Here is a 20,495-nt window from a genome sequence, read left to right on the forward strand (position 1 = left end):
AAAATTTTGAATTGAACATACTGGAAAAAGGATGTTGAAGGTGGAGCTGCCAGGCAGGAGGAAAAAAACCACTGAGAAGACTCATGGATGGAATGAGGGGGACTTACAGAGGAGCATGCTTGGGACCGAGGGAGATGGAGGAACATGATCTGCTTGTGGAGGCTCGAAAAAGAATCTAAACCAGTTGCTTTAGGCAGACCTCCCCTCACTTGTGAGTGACGCTTACTTGACAGTTGTAATCTGATAACTCTGCTTTAAATAAGAGGCTGCTGAGGTACCGACATTTGTATCATACTCATGTGAGCTAGTTTTGAATTAAACTGATAGAAACAAGCTAAACTAGCAACAGTCTGAACTTAATAGGGAAGAGAAGACTGTCAGGATAAAACAAAGAAGAAAAAATAAAAGGCACAGAAATCAATTTTTCCGCAATAATTAAATAGATTCAACATCTTTCTTCAACAGAATTGCAGACTGCACACATGGTATCTTCCCAAAGGAAAAAGTACTACAGCTTACTAGGTTATAAATTTGACTTAATAGTTGCTATATAGAGACTGACAGACCACGTGACTTTTGCGCATTGCATTGTGGGTACGAGTGGCAACAAAATCAAAACACTGCATCAAGCGCTAGCATTTCCAGCACCGGTAATCATTAATTCTGCGGTTTTAATCCCTACTTGCATTTTATTTGCCCCAAAAACAGTTGTGTACAAAACGACGGTGAACACGGCAGGTCCGTACAAAGTCAGACTTGACGAAAAGGCAAAAAAAGTACGAGGAAATAATCAAAGGAGTAAAAGGGTTAGATCCGTGTGAGTGCATACACTCACAAAATGTTTAGTAACTTCAGATCCCTGCAACAAGCCCAGGTCCAGTTTACTTTGGTGATTTGGACTATTCCATTTCACAGCTGTTAATTTTTTTTTCCGTTATCTTATGTACAGGCCAACGCAATCTATTTGTTGTTTCAGGTTGTAGTATTACACAACATTTTCAGATCTAATAGAAATAAAATAAGTGTTTCGTAATTCAATCCAATAATGGATTTCTATACATTTTACATCAGATGAAAACTTGTGTAAGATTCAGATATTTATTTATTAAAAGCTAGACATGAGAATAAGAAAGAAAAGTATGTCTTTGTGTCCCCTTTTCCCTGTTCATGCCCTTTCGGCCCCCCTGGCAAAACTTTGCTAGATCCGCCCCTGCACAGTTACCAGCCGTCAGCTACGTAGAAAAGGATCCTGGTGTAGAAAGTAATAATAAATAAATTCTAACAACAGCTTATCAAGCTTAAACCTTCTGCTGTTGTTTAGCCGCTGGTTTCTTCTTTCTGGCGCAAAGTGGGCGATAAACAAACAAGAGAGACTGCCTTGCGACAGAAAAGCCGATCAGCTGATCATTGATCATTTCATGATTGAAGTAGCAACAGGAGAGAGAAGAGGCAGTCGCTCCATATAGCGGCTGTTAAGCTTAATGTGGGAATGCTTTACAAACATTCAGAGATGAACTTACACACTTGCTTTACTTCTCTGGGATACCTTTTTCGGAGACGAAATGCCGGTTTGGAAGCACGTAGCGAGGCTCCAAATGCTCAACCAGACCGCTGACAGGTCTCGCACGCCACAGCCCCTCTATCACGTGACGCATATTCCTCCGACATGCTAAGGTTATGAGCTGGGTTACGCCATGTCGCAAGTTTTGTGAGGTGATATTTAATGGATTGGATTCCTTTTTTTATTTTTCTCCGATATCCGAGCCAGTAATTTAGGTCAGTATCGATATCCGTATTGGTCCACCTCTACTTTATACTGAAATGAACAAAGGGATGTGGATGAGAAAAATTATAACAAATTCCCACTTCTGCTTGGCATCAAAGTAACGGTGCACAGCTGGACTGGCATCAGCACATAGCTCTGGTTCTCATCTCAGGGTTTGTGTGTGTGTGTGTGGGGGGGGGGTTTAGCCTCCACACCTTTTTGTCTGTGCCTTAACCTTGCCTCTGGCCTTCCACTGACCCCTTTTTAAAGGGTTAAACCCTCAACCTCCTGACTTCTTTTTGAAGTTCCTTTCAACTTCATTAAAATGAAAGGGCTCTTCTGTGCTCCTTGTCAAAATTTGGCCTACACTCAAAGTCCTGCTTTTCGCCCCTTAATAGCTTTAAGCAGGATATGTGGGTGGGTGGGGGTCTGTGCGTATGTGCCTGTGCTTGTAAGATTCAGAAGTGTGATGACAAAATGCAAGAATACAGGGAAAAAGAACCTTTTTTTTTTTTTTTTTTTTCCCCCCCCTTTCTTATGTTGGTAAGACACAAAAGAGAGGTGTTGTTTAGGGGTGTGTGTGGGTGTGTGTCATTTACTTCCAGACAGCCATGCCATACAGCATTGAAGAACAGTATATGGTGTGAAAGAGTCTTTACAGTTCTGCTCAGTGATGCTCAACCATGACCATCCTGTCCTGAATACACACAGCAACTTTGTGATACACTTGCACGCCATCAAACAGCAGTGTCCCAGTGCTGCTTGGGTGACTGGGTAGGGATCAGTCACAGTCTAGTAGCTGGACCAGACGGTGTGCGTTGATGATGGGTTTGCTGTGTCATGGGAACAAATGTAGTAGTGTGGTGGTTATTTCTTTCTGGGGGGGAAAAATACCACTGAAATTCAAGACAATAAAAGACTGAACAATACAGCTTAATGATTGGATGCGGTTGGGTTAGTTGGTATAGAAAAGCGGTTGGGGGGGGGTAGCTGTGGTCGACAGTCATACACTGACAGTGCATAGCATGTATACCAGTTTTTACCAAGGCTTTGGTTTTTAACAGAGGAGAGAAAAAAGTTAAAAACGTGCATTAATTCAGTATAGCAGTACCTTTATTTTGAAGAATGAGACATCAGGGTGAAATTCAACAGTATTTCAAAGTGACTAGATTCTCTTTGAACTGTTCATCAGTCCTGGTTAGTGGGGTTACTTTAGATGTCAAAATGCTTTAAAACTTGAGAATGAAAATAATAAAGTTTGTTATAGTGTTTACATTGTGGTGTAAAATTGGGTGGGTTTAGCTAGTCTCACATTTGTGTAACAAGATAAAGATTAAATGTGTGGGTGCCTTCAAGCACTGCGCTGCAAGGAAACAAATATAATGAGATTCACCTAAAACCTTAAATGTATTAGCAAAAGGCTGCTAGTTGCAATGCTTTTGACCTGTTAACTCCAATGTGGGGCACAAAGGCTCTATTATTATTAAAAAAATCTATTGTGAGGAGGGGGGAACGGCTTGTTTTTATACAAAAAAAAAAATCTAGTTCTGCCTGCATTGTCTGTCTGTACCCTAAATGAGACGGAACGAGCTACTGTAGCAGCTTTTATTACAGCGTCAGAGGAGGTCTTGTGTGCTTACAGTGAGTAGTGATGTTTTTCTGAACACAGTCCACCCAGAACGTTCTGTTCCCTCTCCTGCTGTGTCAGGTCCTGTGCGGGACACTAGTCGGGACACAGACGAATGATAAGTTGCTCTAGCTGTGCCAGAAACAAATCTGAGACAAATATGTTTGCACAAATGTACATGGTTACTCCTTTTACTCTGATTTTTATTTTATTTATTTATTTCTAACTTTTTGAACAGTTTGTCCTGACTGGAACGCTTCAAGCCAGCATAACAAAGGGCAATCGAGGACGCTGTGGATGAGTGGTATCTTAAGTGCTTTCCATCTGTGCTCTGATGCACACCTGACCATGTTCACACACTGTTTATGCTATATGTGGTGTCATTTTACATTCGCAGTGTAGGGAGAGTAGAGAATAGGTTGGCTCAGGTTTTCTGAAGGCTTTGTAACTGGGGTTTGTTTTCCATTGGTCATTTCCATTTATAGCTTTTACTTCCCCTAAAATGTTCTTAGAAACAAAGCGGTTTCTGCTTCAGTTATAGCTTTACCTTTTAAAGCGCAGCTCTGCGGGATGAGGAAAAATGATTTTCAGAAATGGAATATACTATTCAAAATGATATTTGTATTCATGTATAATCACCGGTTCCTATCAGTGGTTGTTTCTGTTGCTTATTTCGACAGTAGACCAGGAAAAACAACCCTAACGCTGGCACTTTAGAGGGCCTCGTGTTGTGGTTTCACATGGAAATGATGGCCACCATAAGATTGTTCTACATGCTTGGAAGTGGAAATGTTAGAGGCATATTTAGCTGGTTGCAGTTTGCAAACTCGGCGCCAGATGCCACTAATTCCTACACACCGGTCCTTTACGTGATCGAACAAGTTTCAACAAGAAGGTGCTCCACCATGTGGGCGTTCAGTTCTACAGCATAAATGGTTAATTTAAAAATAAATGAATAAAAGGGGGGGGGGAACATTTTTATTTATCTGACATTTAAAGGGGTAATATACTGGTGATTTTATATGTTGACAATGTTTAGGTAATGCATGTTTACATTGGCTGCTGTAACAAAGTGCTAAACAACTCTTTATTATTTATTTTTCTTGCTTCTCTCTCCCTCAGCAGGAAAATATAGACCGGTCTTCCAATCACAGACAGACTGAGCTCATTGGTCCGAGATTTCAGCAACCGGCCAATCAGAGTTCTCCTAACCATCAAGGTTGGTCCTTTTTGTTTTGTTTATACCTGATTGCACATTTAAGATGTCTCGAGCATGTTTCAGAGCTTGTCATTTAAGACTGCATGCTATTTAAAATATACATATAGATAAAATAAGTATACATATAAAACATTTTTCCATTCTGTTCGCGTGTTGGTTTTGGGGGTGTAATATATATATTTGGGTCTCTTCCGCTGTCAACACTTGAGCTGTTCAAAGGATGATGTGCAAGGACGCAGGGTGCTATTATAATTACTGTCTATGTAATTGTGCCATACAGGGTTCATCCATGACAATCGGAGCATGAGATTTAAACACAATATTGGCTCAGCATGGGAGGTAAGGGTGGGGAGCCTGTGAGGACTCAACCAGTGAATTAGAACGCTTGCGGCTGGCATGGGAAATAAATGGAGCAGAAATTACATTGTCATTTTTCAGGATCATCTGGGATAGAGGGAACTGAGGACTGGAGAGGCAGATGAATGGAGATGAGTTTCACTAGGCGAAATTTTTGTTTACACACTCGGAATATCTCTTTGTCATGCTTATTTTACACAGTTTCATACACTGGGCGACAAATTATTACAAGAGATCATTCAAGCACTTTAACACTCGATTAGTACATCTGGATTTTTAGTCCAATCACTGTACTTGCTGACATTATTAAGCTTGTTTTCAAATAACTATCCACTTTTATCCTTTTTAGCCCGTTAAAGTCACAAGTATGCACAAATGAAACAGTACAGCTTTGTTGGACAATGGCCTTTATCGAATCATTTGCAAGCCAGTATTTGATTTGATGAAATAGGAGCTGCTCTGGATGATGTTCTCAACATGCAGCTGTGCTAACCACATTATGTTATAATTAATTTAGTGTGGAGTTGCGTGTTTTGCACAGCTTATGTTGGTCCAAGTGCATAACCAGAAAACTGACAAGACCGCATTGTCCAGGCCTTAGCATGGCACGTGAGTCATCTCATGTCAAGGGCTCGGAGTGTGCCAATTCCTTTTGCTTCTGTTGGTTTTCTCCATGTTCACGTCAGTTATTTCTGTGGTATAACGGAAATTAATGACAGCATGTGTTTGTGGACTCACACTGGAGCATTGCCCTCCAAATGAGGAATGCAAGTAAAATGAGACCGTTTTTAAGATTGCATATCATGTCTTGACAAGAAGTTTTTTTTTTTGTGTGTGTTCTGATGTATCTGTATAATAAGGCATCTTTACAATCTGAATTCTTGGGCGTTATCTCATATTTTGGAGTTGTTCTGACATTGTTCTCTCCTTATGAAGGCAAAAAAGACCCATATTGTCTCGGACTCTTACATCTTAAACATCTTCTGTCATAAACAAACTTTGCCAACTGCAAGATGTAATCATCTGAGTGTGACTATGTAAAGGTTATTTAAGAGTAGCAGTATTTACTGGCCAGTTTGAATGTAGTAAATGTAGCAAAATGCCATCTACCACTGTATCTGCCACGAGTGTAAGATGTTTGAGTCCCACATCTCTCTACTGTCGCACCTCAGACCCTCACTGGTAAACATGGATGTGACCATTGTTCCTGGGGGTGGTGGTGGGGGGGCATATCTTTGATGGGTATGCAGCTGCTAGGCAACAAATCCCATCAATGCTACCAATGCAGTTCAGTAATCTGATGGCGTGGCTCCTCAAGGGGTCAACCAGTCAAGATCTCAGGCTGGAAACGAAGGTCCTAGCTCTTCAAGTTATGCTTGTTATTTTTGAGGGTGTGACAGACGCACCTTTTTAACTAACAGCATTTCACCCAGTTCGTGTGAAATTCATTCTTATGTCCTGTATATATTGTGCCTAAGCTCTGACACTTTGGCTTCCCACAGAGAAATGGCAAGGTCATCCCAGCAGGGGAGTGACAATGCTAACTTCTCACTTAAGGGGAAGCTAGTGGGTGGAGGTTGAAATGCTTTTAGCAGGAGCTACAGCAGTGTGGCAGCTGCAAAGCTTTTGGGTTTGGGCTATTGTGTGCAGGTATGCAGCGAAGAACAAGGGTGAATACTTGGGCAGACCCCAAACATTGAGAAGGTGTGTTTGGACGTGTATTGCAGTGTGAGAAGATTTGTGTGAGTGTAACAAGGGATACTATATTATAATTGGCCCTGTGAACCATATAACTCTGTGGCAAGCCTTACACTATTGAGAGATTAACAGTGGTCAGCCAGCTGTTAGACCGTCATCCCTCTAGCCAGAACCGCACTGCTTGGATTTTTATCATTTAAAGTGTTAAATATCACTCCAAGTCATTTCACCCACTCTTCTTTTCACACATAATTCCCACTTAGATGTGTTTCTGATCCTCTGTTTACTCCTGTATTTTCTTTCCTTCAGTTCATGTCCATTCTCCCCCCTCCTCCTCCTCTCCTCCAGTTTCCCTCAGACCCTACCCCACAGTTGATGTACTGTATTTGTATACATTCCCCCTTCTTTAGGCTTGCGGCCCCTTTTTGTTTTCTTAACTAGCAGGAATGAATAAAAGATGAACAGGCAGCATTCCTGGAGAGCCATACGTGTCTGCCATCATCACAATGGTCTCGCTTTTGTCCACGTCGCTCTCTCGCTAATGATCCCAAATATTCAAAACGGATTTTATGCAGATTTTTATCAGGTCCGACTAGTTCAGTGTGTTCTGACTGTATTTGGCGTGGCTCAAACAATAGAGGGTGCTTGGGCTATTTTTACCCCTAATTTAACCTGTTATGGGTCCTATGAAGAGGAGGGAGGGCAGTAAAGATGTCAGAGGAGGAGGGGAGGGAATGAATTCCACTCATGGGAGAAGTGAAACGATGAGTAAATGAGAACAGTAATGTCCGTGTTGGTCTTGGAGCGGTTGAGGCTTTATATTTGACTCTGACTTCTAAAGTGGAGTTTAGGCCGAATTCTTTAAAAAGAAAAGGGGAAAGGATTTGGTTATGAATAAACCAAAAATATACTTATCAAATATGACAGTTAAGGCAGTTTGCTCAAAGGGAGCTTAAATAGTGACCCAGTGCTCTTCAAATGTAGAAGAAAAGCACAGTAACTGAACCACCTCCACGTGGATCCACAGTCTCTAAGATGATAGGATCCAGGATAATCGCGCCTCTTAAAGGACTAATTTAGCGGAAGGATTAAGTAATGAGGTACTTGTTACCTGTGCTCATATCCATTTACCGCTCAGTATTAGGACTAATTTCTGCCGCTAGTGATTTCCTTCCTACCCATTCTGTTGTGTGATCCCTGTTGCATTTGTAAATACTTCCTGTGAGGAACGGATGAGGCTGAGTCAGAGCCTGTAGCTGTTAGATTTTTAACAGAGATGCCTCTTGGGTGAATACAGCTTTAAATAATCCTGCTATCTGTTGGTTCTTTCCATCTGTTTTGCTCTGTAAACTTTGCACATGGTGGTGAAGTAGGAGTGCAGCAACTGTGTAATGGCTTTCACAGCAAGGTTCAGAGTTGTATTAAAGCTCCGTGCCTACAACAAGGCTCATAGCATGGTAGTGATGCTCTACATTAAGCATATGCATCAGAGCTGCTGCTTGTCTTTTTTTTCCCTCCCCGTTTTGAGTCTACAGCTGCAGGTATGTGTGCTTCCTGCTGCACGAGCTGCTGTGATATTTTTATTAGTATATTATAATTTATGTAATATAGTGAGAACACATGTGAGGATAGATATAAAGGTTTGTGTCATTTCTCGTGGCTGCCAAAGGCAAGTATCAGGTGTAGCTTCTGTTTTCTGGGCTGTGTCCAACGACGGACGATGATAGGCTGCTTCCCTCTCCAGATCTTCAGAGTTTAAATCCTGCGCATGTGTGCGTGCCTGCCTGCATGCCGTCTGTGTCATCAGCCTGTCTGCCTCACACCACGGAGCATGACGCATATCTTTGTTTGTGATTGTGACATGCATTGGTGATTGCGATCATATGACTGATAATGACGCACAAGTCTTACATAGCTGCAAGAGTTTATGGGTGGTGTTTCTTTGTATACAGACAGTTCCCCAGAAGCCATACTAGGTCAGGTACTAGATCAGGTACATGCTCTCCCTAGCTTGAGGGTCATGTCATATCTCTGAAGAATAAAAAGGGTAAAAGTAATTTTTGAAATTTGGTCTTACATTTGATGGAGATTTCCTTAACTTTTAGATATATGTAGATTATTTTTCATTTCTAAACAGCGGCAGCATGCAGGTCGTGGTGCTCTGTTCGATATTACAACTGTGTTGTCTGTCCTTAGTCCTGTGTTTAGCCCTGTATGCACCCTGGATCCTTTGGCATATAGGTCTTTAGCTCTCTAGGCTATCTATAAGTAGCTGCTGCAGCTTATCTGTCACTATTAATACCTGCAGATTAAGCGCCAGCAGTTCAGACACCTGTGGTGCACCTTCCTGACATTTTATGTTTTAAGAAAAAGGTCCTCAAAGGCAACACGAAAGTTTTAGCAGGTAGCTATAGCTGGAGGCAGAGCCAAGCCTTTGGATGTAGATATTTGCATGGAGATACTGACTCACTAACCTGTGACGCCTCTTGTTGTTTAATCCCTCAGAAGAGGAAAAACTGGCATTTCCACAAGAAAAATGGCCCATTGCCCGACTGTGGGGCTCACTTTGAGGCCAGTGCTTTTAAAACAACATTAGTCAGATTACTGTTTTCCAATGTAAGCTTTCTGATGAGTCATGGGATTTTTACCTGCGATATGACACCTGCATGATCCAGCTGTCAGGTGTACTGCACTCTGAGCCAGCAGGGACAGTACGTGAGGCATATGGGGCTCATTTTGAATTCTGACAGCAGGCCGGTGTCTGTTAAAGTTAAAATGTAGTATTAATTTGCATTCATTAGATTAGTATTTTTTCTCAAGTATACTGGGTATAGCCTAAGGTTTTGTAGATGCAGGAGGCGGCTGGTGCTAACAAAGCATCTGCATTACTTTCCATTTCATTTAGACTTTCCAATTGTTATTTAAAAAATCAAATCACATTAAAAAATATGAAATGGTCCATGTCTGATATTATATTTAAAAAAAAAAAAAAAAAAAAAAAAAAAAAAAAAAAAAAAAAAAAAAAAATGATTCAGTCATAATTGTGCAAATGATTGATTGGTTGCTATTAGTTACTAACAGATTAAAATATGATCTAAAGCTCACGTGTGCATATTCATAAATGAGCATAGATGTATAATCCATCCACATAATATTTTCCACAAAGGGCACCTTCACTGCTGAACAAGAAACTAACAACCTCAGTGCTTCCTAATCCCAAAAGTCTTCTGGTCCTGTGTTCCAGAGACGCAAATTTAATGTAGTTTTTGAAAAATGTTTGTTTCCAGGAGTCTCAAAGCTCCTTTCCTCATCCAATTAGTTTGTCTCCCTCTAGTGGTTTGCATTTGTGCAACAGCACGGTTGGGATCTCTACAGAGACCTTATGATAAATTCATGGGATAGATTTCTTTTTCATAATGGAGAATTATTAATCACAAGCAGGATCACCGCTGCGGATTGTAATTTAAAAAGAGCAAAGCTGGGCTGCCAGTTTACCCAGATGCTCAAAATTTCACAGCATGGAGCAATTAGACGAGTTTCCCTTCAGCTGAGCTCACGTCAGGCTTTGATAAAACATGCTCCTGGAGTCGGTTGAAAAATTCTCTTCATGAATTTAAATGTGCCTTGAGGTTTTCGCGAGGACTTTGAAGACAGACACTTCTTCTGAGAAGAATTTCACATCTTTCTTTTAAAGACATTTAAAAGCTGAGCGTTTGAAAGCTGCCATGAATGCAGAGCAGATGCTTGCAGTGCGGTGCCTTTACATTGAACCCCAACGGTTAGAGTTGAAAAGTGTCATGGGCAGGTTTGTGCTTGTACCTGATCTCCCTGGAGATTTGGCTCACAGGGCATTACGGTGTATTCAGTCGAGATATTAAGATATTCCTGCTGAGTGAGCACTCTGGCAAAACTGGCAACAAATCTGTGCGCGTGTCTGCGTGGGCGCTTGTGTGTTGTGTATTTTCTTTTTTTTCTATTACCTTGAGTTACTAGTGCAAAGGTTCATATCCAGGCCACAGCTAAATGAGAAACTGAAAGGGGAAAGTGGCTGAATACCCAGGGACTTGATCATTTTACTGTGTTTTAAAATAGAATCAGTCCTATAAGTCTGCAGCACTCACACCCCCAACCCCACTGTGTGTTGTTGCACTTGTAGGATACCTATTATGCTGATTTCCATCTTTAGATTTTTAGGTATTTGGGCACTTGAGTTGTCTGTATGAACTTTTTGAGCGTGGTTTTACAGCAGCTACTCTATTAGCTGGAGTGAGTTTCAGCTGACAGTCACAGTTGCTGCACTTTTAAAGTGGGGAAAACATTTAAAGTGGGGAAAAGTATCCATAGATGCCAAAATTGTTGTTTCTGTGAACATGCTTTTAAATGCTAAAGTTGGACATTTTAACACAGTTTATGGGGGCTGACTTAAAAAAAAAAAAAAAAAAAAATTATTTATTTTGAAGTTGCCTCTATAGGAACAGATTTATTTTTTTTATTTTTTGTTTTTTGTTTTTTTGGGGGGCTGTTTTAGCTCCTATCACTTCGAGGCCCCCACCCTGTAAACAAGTATAAAGTTGTTTTGTTTTTTTTGTTTTTTTTAATGCAGAAAAGGGATGGACTGGTACTCGTATAGTGCTTTTCTATTTAAGTTAAGCACTCAAAATTCTGTAATTAAGCACTTTAAACCTACCTCACACACTAATGAATGCACAGAGGCAAGATGCTGAACTGAAGCTGAAGGTTTGAGGAGCCGGGGTTCGAACCACCACCTACCTTCTGAGTGGTAGATGATCCACCCACCTCCTGAGCCTACAGAAGAGCTTGGACCGATCTAAAAGCTATGACCTTGGCCCACAGTGCAAATATCATGTACACGTTATTTAAAACCTTAAATTTACTCTGAGCACTGGTTCCCTTTCGTGTTTGTCGATTTGTTGTAGTTCTTTTCATTCATCACACGCAGTTCACGCCGTTACTTTACAGGAGCTCATGTCAGGTTGATGCTAACTCACCGATGTGTTCTGCCATACATGTGTCTCTTAGAGGATGATGTCGACTTGGAGGCCCTGGTGAATGAAATGGACTCTTCACTGGAGAGCCTGTACTCCTCGTGCAGCGGTCCACAGACAGAATCGACTCCTCTGCTGCACAACGGACAGACCTCTACATCACACCACCACCACCATCAAGCACATCAACACAACCAGCCACGGCAGGGACAGCACTCACACGGGATAAGCCACATCTCCCCAGAGCCGCCCTCATCCTCAGACTCTCCTCAAACCGGCCTCCGACGGTCACAGCCGATGCACATCAATGCTGTCAGGTAGCTGCTTAACTAGTTTCATCTCCTCCAGTTATGAGTTTCTTTTGTTTGTTTGTTGGATGTGATAGTAAACTTAACTTTTAGTTTTAGACTATTGGTTTTAAAGTAGACAGTCTAGGAGGAAACCTATACAGAGGATCTATTATGCTTTTTATTTTCTCTCTCTCTATTCTACATGGCCAAAGTTTCAAATTAGGTCAGCGTAAGTCTTTGTAATCTTCATAAGCCAAAGGCTCAGGCTTCAGACTGCTCTAAATATTTGGTTTTCCACAGTGACAGCAGAAACAAACTCCATGTACCTGCTGTTCAAACCTTTTGTGTGTGAGGCACAGCCAATCAGACGAGAGTTGGCTTTACAGGAGGGGAGGGGGCGCTAAAAATGCTTGTTTGAGGCAGTAGATGAACTGAGGGGCTTTAGTAAGTACCAGGATAAGATGAGTAAACATGCTTTTAGTCTGTGACGTGGGCAAAGTAACTCTGGTAGTATTCAAAGTAAAATGTGGAGCTGGATAGGAGTTCAGGCCCCATTTATCTGAGACGGTCACATTAGGTTTCAGGAAATGTTACACCATCTTTGCATCTCATTCATCCTCGGTTAACTGTCAAGACATGTGCAGTCATCGCCCTAAAATAAGTAAATTTAAAAAATGCTAAAAACAACAGGGCTATAACTGCTCGTGCACTCACAGAACCAGCGAAAGTGTGGCAGTGAACTTCAGCCACAAACTTCTTTCAGCCTCGTATTATCCGTTTGCCACATGCGTAGCCGCACAGCAAGACTTCAAACCCTTTTTTCTCTCCAGATTTCAAAAGAGGATTTTCACTGTACACATCATCCCTCCACACCCACTCGATAATTGAGCATAACGCTTCCTCCTGGCTCCCGATCTGTAACCCCTGCATGACCCGTTCCTCCTTTTCACTCCTCTTTTACATCAGCCTGCAAAGGCGAGAAGATTCTCATTTATTTAAGTACCATGCGCATATGTCTCTTTCAAATTAAACCGTGCTAACCCGCATCCTCCTCGAGGCTGCACTCATACACGCTGGGAGAATAGAAGTATAGCTGCGTGCATGCACCGCAGAGCTGGTGTCAGCTCCCATTACTCGCCTTTGGACTATGTGACAATAACACAGGAGGGGCGCATCAGGTAATGGAGTATTCTGTCTTATGAGCGCTCTTTTTCAAACACACAGAAGCAGGCCCTGAAGTTCTTATTATTCAGGACTGACCTCTCGATAACCCTGTTCTCCGGCTCAGATGGGACAACATCAAAAGGCCCGTTCCCTTTTGAACTCGCTGGGTTCTTCGGAGCGACAGAGCTCGACTGAGGAAGAGAAACAGACTAAGGAGTCTTCCACACATTTATTTAGTTGTAGTTATTAAGCTGGAATTCCACAAACGGACTCACCAATTTAAAAAATAATAATAGTAATGGTTGATTGGCTGTCCGATAATAATTTGAGTCTTACACTGCATGTGTCAAATTTATATTTAAAAAAAGAAAAAAAGAAAAAAAAATCAGCTTTAAAGCGATGTCTTGATTCGTCATTGATGTATTATTAATATTGAAAAAAATTAACTAGCTGGCTGGGGTGGCTTTGTGATTTCCACTTGCTTCGAGACTGTTCATTACGAGCAGATCAGACAGAAACGGGCATGAGGCTGAATACTGTACAGCAGAGCTTTATTAATTCTAGCCGTCTCTCCTGCACGTATTTCACAGCTGTCAGCAGCTCTCTTTTAAAGTTTGCTTCTAAAAAGGCGTTCCAGGTCATGGACTTGGACTAAAGTTTTTTTGTTGTTGTTTTTTTAACCATAATAATAAACAAACACAAGCTTAAACCAAAAGACATGCTCTGTGCATCAAACCACTTTAAATGTCTTTGTCCGCCTCTTTCTTCAGAAGATTACAGGAGCAGGAGCAGCAGCTGAGGACGTCATCTCTCCCGGCCATCCCCAACCCTTTCCCTGAGCTCTGCAGTCCAGCTAGCTCACCTGTCCTCAGTCCTGGGTCTCTACCACCTGGGGAACCTTCCTCGGGCAAATATGTAAGTAAAATTCCTGAAACAATGGGACACAAAGGAAATACTGGGGGGGTCGCCCCTCTTTACGTTGGGATGTATTGGATCCAAAATGTGTTCTTTCTTATTGTTTGGGAGAGCATGGAAGATGTTTTCCCCTCTTGAAGAACTGGATGTGACACATTCACAGACTCCTGATTTATTTTCATGTTGCTGACTGAAGCACATTCGACTCAAAGTACCGTATTTGTTTTGAAGGATGCAGATTTTACATATTGTGAATCATCTGTATCCTAGCCGTGTCAAACATTTGGGAAAGGCTCCTGGCTCACATCTGCCCCGTGTTTTGCTCGTCTGAGGCATGTTTATTGCTTGCATGTGATGACACTGTACTGTACAGTGCACATGCTTTCAAGAGGGTTTGCGGCTCGATTTAAGGAAAAAAGTGAGCTGTGGGCTGGAAGTGCAAGAGGCTGTGTGTGTGTTTATGAACATGTGTACCTGCACACATGGCTGAATGTTGGCATGTGTGTTTGTTATGTGCTGACAAAGATTTAGGGACTCGTCTGTCTATTCCTGGAAGCTGGAGTCTCGCTATCAATGTTAATGATCTTCATATGGGACCAGCCAACACTGGTTACAGTAACATAGCAGTTTACAGTAATATGGGGGTGGACTATTTCTCATAAATACTCTGGCTGCAGCTCCTGCCTGTTCTGGTACGAGATCACAGACTCTAGTTCCAGCTGAGTCGTTCTGAGCCCTCCCTCAAAAAACAAAAGTTGTGTGGAAATGTTCTGAGCTTGAAATCCTAGATGTGCCATAAATCCAGGTACCTTGTGAGGCAGCTGGATTCTCATGAGATCTGCAAGATTGCGTCTTGTCCAGTGCGTAGCCTATGTGCTTGTGAGTGAACCATAGTTGGTTGTACAGTTGAGTTCCCTGGCATCCACGGCTGTGGGGTTTTTTTTGTTTTGTTTTGTTTTTTGTTTTTTCCTGTATTTTTTTTTTTTTTGTGTGTGTGTGTGTGTGTGTGTGTGTGTGTGTGTGTGTGTGTGTGTGTTACGACAGTCAAAAAGGAAACAAGCTGGACTGGTGTACACTGCGCTCTAGCATCAGTTATAGTAGTGTCTCTGTTTTTGTAAAAGACAAACCTTTTTTTTTTTTTTTTTTTGGTTGTTGTTGTTGTTTGGTTTGTGTTTTTTTTTTTTTTTTTTTTTAAACAAAGTGTCTTTCCCATAACTGGTTTTGAAGGAAGTTTAATTTGTCGTACGTTTTCACTGACACATTTTATCTAATTAGTTTTAAATGATAAAAAAAAATGTTATTTTTTTGTCTCTTTTTCAAAACCGTTCCAGGCACTGCTCGCCAAGCTCATCAGGTATCAAACACGCCTTGGTAAATCATTGGTCATGCGGTTAAAAAGATTGTCTCACGAGGACTTTGAGTTTCGGATTAAATTGCTAACTGTGCAAACATTTTGTCTGTATGTAAGTAAAGCAGGCTTATTGGGTAAATATTCGAAACCACTTTATTATAGTGGGTGACTCACTCTGCATGTGAATGTTTTTGGTGGGTTTTTTTAATTCCCACAGAGTGCGTTAAAAATACATATATTAAATTAAATATTCTATGCAGACTGTGAAGTGGGGTCTTGGGGAATGTGGAGGGGAACTGGAGTTGTTACACACCAACAGTTTCCACTAACACTGAAATAGAGCTGCTGTAATCTGATCTGTTTTGTTTGTGCCAAACATTTTTACAAGCAATGATTTAATAGAGCAGCTTTTATATGATAAAAAAGATATATGGATTTAAGCCTGGCTAATAGACTTCTAAGGCATATACCAATATTTGGGGTTTTTTCTCCAATATTCAGATACATCTGCCAGCATGTAGTTTTTCCCCAGACAGCTGGACATAAACTGGGTTAGTGTCTTTGTAGGAGAGGAAATTGCTGAATGCCTCAGGTTGACAAACTCTATATCCACACCCATAACATGGTTGAAGGGTCGTCTTTACTTTAAGTCGATAAATGAAAATTTAAAAGATTGTCATTGCTGCTGTGATTCATTACCAAATGGCTAATTACAGCTTATGATAAATCAGTCTGGCTGTATTCGACAACTCCAAGCTAACGTTTTGTTTACATCTTTCACGCGCTGTGTAAACATTTAACTTCATCATAAGGTGTTTGTCTTGTGAGATTGGTTTGATTGATTTTAATTATGAGAGATTTGTTTGCCAGTCATAATTAAAGGTTAGCATGACGTGCTGAATCTCTGCTATACATATACTGAGAATGTAATAAACCTTGAACATACCCATAAAGATAAACAGTTCCAAAAAAAAGACCAACAGGACCTTTTACAGGTTTTTTTACGGATCACCAAACTTCTGCAAAGAAGAGCAACCATGGAAAATTTAACTCCTTTTGTGTGTTTACAGTGCACACACTTTTGTAAACGTGCAGACGTGCTATGCATCCGTCCATGCATGCGGGTATATTTGTTTTTTAGATACATGTGCGCCTGCATTCACATCCGCCTCTTTCTCTTTGTGAGTTCTGTAAACTATTTACAGCATTGGCAGTGTCTATCCATTGTTGATGGCAATGGAAAGTATGTCTCATTGGAAATTTGATTCAGCACCTTTCCACTAAAAACCCTCCCATGGAGCCATCTCATCTCACACCAGTGCCTATAAGGGGGTCCAGTTTCGGAGACAATAGCACTGCTTTTTTGTGGTATAGTGGTTCAGATCCATAAAGAAGAAAGTGAGTTGTTTCGGTTTGACACGTCGGATGGTGAGCATGTAAATTATTGCACCCACTTTCCATAACTGCTAACCTTTATCATTTAAACCATATGTGCCCTGTTGTGTGCCTTTTTTCTTCTTTCTGCCCTTTCTTCTGTCTTTGACATTGTCTCTGTGTACTCATCTACATGTCCTCCAAATACTAAATTAAAGCAGCCAGTCTGCTGTGGAGAAGTTTCTGTTTAGTTTACAGAATTTTCCGACCTGCAGGCGTTTTCTGACAGACTCCTACTTCTGTCTTTCTGCTCCTCCTTACTTCAGCCCTTGGCCTCCGTGCACGAGGATGTAGTGCAGGGCTGTCAGGAATTATTGGCCACGCAGTTTGACACAGCCATATGATTCTCAATTACCCACCCAGCCCCCCAAAACCACCCCACCTCCCAACCCATTCCCGTTTTCCTCCACTTCTCAATTCTCAGCTCTCCTCTCACAGGCATGTCTTTTTTTTAACTGTACACTCTGAAATACATGGGCTAGTGTTTTATCTTTTGTTTTGTTTTATTTTATTTTTAATGATTAGAGAATTTAAATGTAGTGTTAATGTAAAGCTTTAGTCGGTGATGGTGCATGAGAATCATTAAAATAGGTTATTTCAAGAGCTACTGGATGATCAACAAAGCTGAACTATCTAGCTTTTGTGTAAGATCACTGACACTTAACTACTGTGGCATGTTTAAAAGAGTGCATAGGTACTGTGTATTGTAAGTATTACTGCCAACATGCTTTTTATTTTAGGCAGTTCTCAGACTACATACATGTACCCATTGGGAACCATGTAAAATGACAGGACAGCATGTATGCTTGTGTTATGGGAAATCCTCTAAGAAGCAACGCAGTTAGTGTATGCATACTTATTTTTTTTCCCCAGTTCCTGATGGTCTGTCTCAGCAGTGCAGTAATTGCTTGGTGGATGTTGTGCTTCCATAGTTGTCCCATTCATTCTGGAGTGAAAGCACTGATTTGGTCATTGGGTTGCCAGTTGGCTTCAGCATACCCTGTATGTCCTGTAGCCCTTTACTCATGTTATGGCAGGCTTCTCTTGTCTGTTTCATTATCATCCCAATAGTTGGTCTGTTTTTTGTGTTTAAACTGCATCTGTCCTTTTCTCTCTGTCATCATCTCTTGTGTTAGGTCTTTGCTCCAAGCTTTTAGTCATCCAAAAATCCACTTGGTCTTAGCTTGGCCCTAGTACTTCCAAGTGTGTCCTGTGACAGTGTAGTTCTGTACATGAATACTCATTTGCACATGATGAAATGAGAAGCCCAAAATAGCTCATAGTGCCAGACAAGCTGGGGAAGATTGGTTGGCACTAATAATGTGCAAATGGGCTGTTGGTTTTCAGTGTCAGCATCATGTCCAGTTGAGCCAGTCGGATTAAATAAAATTGCAACTGCTGTGTTTTGGGGGTTTTTTTTGTTTGTTTTTTAGGCAGATTTAAGGAAACGGACACAGTCTAAAATTTCATCAGTGTTCTAGCATGAACAAATACTGGCTTGTTCTTCAGATATAATATGTTCAGGGTTATAAAAGTATTGCATCTGATTATGTGTTTTCTGAAAGATAACAGAGCCTTGGATGTAAAATCATCATCTCTATGCAAATATTGCATCTGCAAATACAGGCCAGCACCACTGACTAACACTGACCTCACAGCCCATTGTTAGTCATTGGTGCTAGTTTCAGTCATTATGCAAATGTGCTTTTTAAAAGGTTTACATTCAGTTGAGACAGCAGAAGTCACTTGGAACGTGAGGAAATGTTTCTCCCTGAAAACGCTCCGTCCAGATGAACAGAGTCAACTTTTTACATGCTTTTATTTGCCTTTTGCCATTTTCCTTTAGAGATGCCTTCATGGCGTAGTTTCAGAAAAGCTTTGCAAACATTCCTCAAAGATATCACTCCACATTGGCATGATGGCATCACAAATTTCTTGCAGATGTGTTATTTAAACATCTGCGATGTGACTCTCCCATTCCACCACATCTCCAAGGTGCTCTATTGGATTGGGATCTGGTGACTGTGGTCATGTGCAAGACATCATTTTGAAATGATTTGACGTATTGCATTATCCTGCTGGAAGCAGGATTCAGCAACTGGAATGGATGTTGTCAGCAACAGTACTCGGGTAAACAATGATCAGTTGATAAGTCTACACTGTTACCCTTTCCTGTTACTTATGCCCAATTTTGACCCAACTTCCTGAATCTCAAGGCTCATCAGGCCAGGCAAAGTTTTTTCAGTCTTCTGTTGTCTCAATTTGTTGATCATTGAATTTTAGCCTCAGTTTTCTGTTCTTAGCTGATGACCTGAAGTGGTACCTTGGTTATAACTAGTAGTTATTTTAGTTGCTGTTGCCATCTGATCCGGTTGAGGCATCCTGGCCTCCTTCTCTCCTCTGACCACCTGCTTGTTCCAGAGAACTGCCATTGGATATTTTCCCTCTGACCATTTTCTGTAAACGCTAGAAATGGTTGTGTGGGAAATCCCAGCAGGTCAGCAGTTTCTAAAATACTCAGACAGCCGATCTGGCACCAAAAACAAGTTACTAAACTCACTTTTTCCCCCTCCATTCTGATGCTCAGTTTGTGCACCAGCAAGTCATCTTAAAAGTCCAACATTCACACATTTTATTTTATTTTTTGATTGTTTGTTTTCAAAATATTGACTAAGAAACTTCAGAATAATGGAGACTTTGTAATATAGTGTTGCAAGGTGTAGTGTTTATTCCACGTATAAATGGATTGTCATTTTAATAAAACTCTGAATTCTTAGACGTCTGTTCTGTTGGTTGAAGGAGGAAAAAAAACCATAACAGTATTTAACCAGAAACAGCTGATGTATAAATAAAGGACATCAATCCATCCCACCTCTCAGCACTCAAACAAGGCATTCCCTGGCTGTTGCTTTCATGAATGTTGAAAATGCTCCAGGTCAAAGGGCAGATTTTTCCATTGTAAACTCAGAATGGAATGCTGCTGATGCCCAAACTGTTGGCCTTAATGTGTGGGAACATCTGTGGCTGCGCGCAGCTGTGCGTGTGTGCGAGCATGTATGCAAAAGTAGAGGTCTGTTGGCAAGGAGGGCCGGGTTTGTGTATTTGCATGTTTCTAACGCACGTACGGCTGTCTTTACGATGGGGGATCTGTAGGTTTGTGTGCTCGACAGTATGTTTATGTGCGCGCATTCCCGTGTTCTGCAAGCCGCACTGTGCAGAGATCAAAGGTGACGCAGCGCCAGAAATCTGCTGGCTCACTCTTCCTGCTGCCAGCCTTGCTTTTAAGTGGATCTTAAAGTAAAACATGGAACACACACATACAGACACTTGTTTTATTCTGCAATCACTGGCGAGTCGCATTTATACGTTTGTGGTGTGCGTGTGTGATTTGTACTGTTTATACCAATTGAATTGTTTAGGTCTTTGTGATTATTTGTAACAGAGTATAAGTTATCCAGTCAGACTGGATGTTTTATTGTGCGTGTGTGTATAGACATGTGTGTTTGATGCATGTCTGCCTGTTGGCCTCATTATTCCTAACATTACATCTAGCCCTGAGCTCAAAGTGCATGCGCGCGCACACATGTTAGCTGATGCTTTTTGTGGCAGGAGTAAAAAGAACATGCAAGGAGCGCAGTAACCCTTTGTGAGAACTCGTATGCTGACTTT

The 20,495-nt window shown here is 41.2% G+C and overlaps 1 protein-coding gene across 5 annotated transcripts in view; it reads left to right on the top strand.

The window, feature by feature from the left end:
- The window catches only part of grb10b (growth factor receptor-bound protein 10b), a 65,286-nt gene that overhangs the window by 18,994 nt on the left and 25,797 nt on the right, over positions 1–20,495 (top strand). For 3 of the 5 annotated variants that reach the window (XM_005450573.3, XM_005450572.3, XM_005450575.3), the window contains 3 exons: positions 4,515–4,611; positions 11,707–11,989; positions 13,897–14,041. In XM_005450573.3, coding sequence (XP_005450630.1) covers positions 4,515–4,611; positions 11,707–11,989; positions 13,897–14,041 — 525 coding nt within the window. The remainder of the gene's footprint in view (positions 1–4,514; positions 4,612–11,706; positions 11,990–13,896; positions 14,042–20,495) is intronic. The other 2 variants (XM_005450574.3, XM_003443726.4) reach the window with 2 other exon arrangements.

The sequence above is a fragment of the Oreochromis niloticus genome, linkage group LG11 (assembly GCF_001858045.2).
Source record: "Oreochromis niloticus isolate F11D_XX linkage group LG11, O_niloticus_UMD_NMBU, whole genome shotgun sequence".
Taxonomy (NCBI): domain Eukaryota; kingdom Metazoa; phylum Chordata; class Actinopteri; order Cichliformes; family Cichlidae; genus Oreochromis; species Oreochromis niloticus.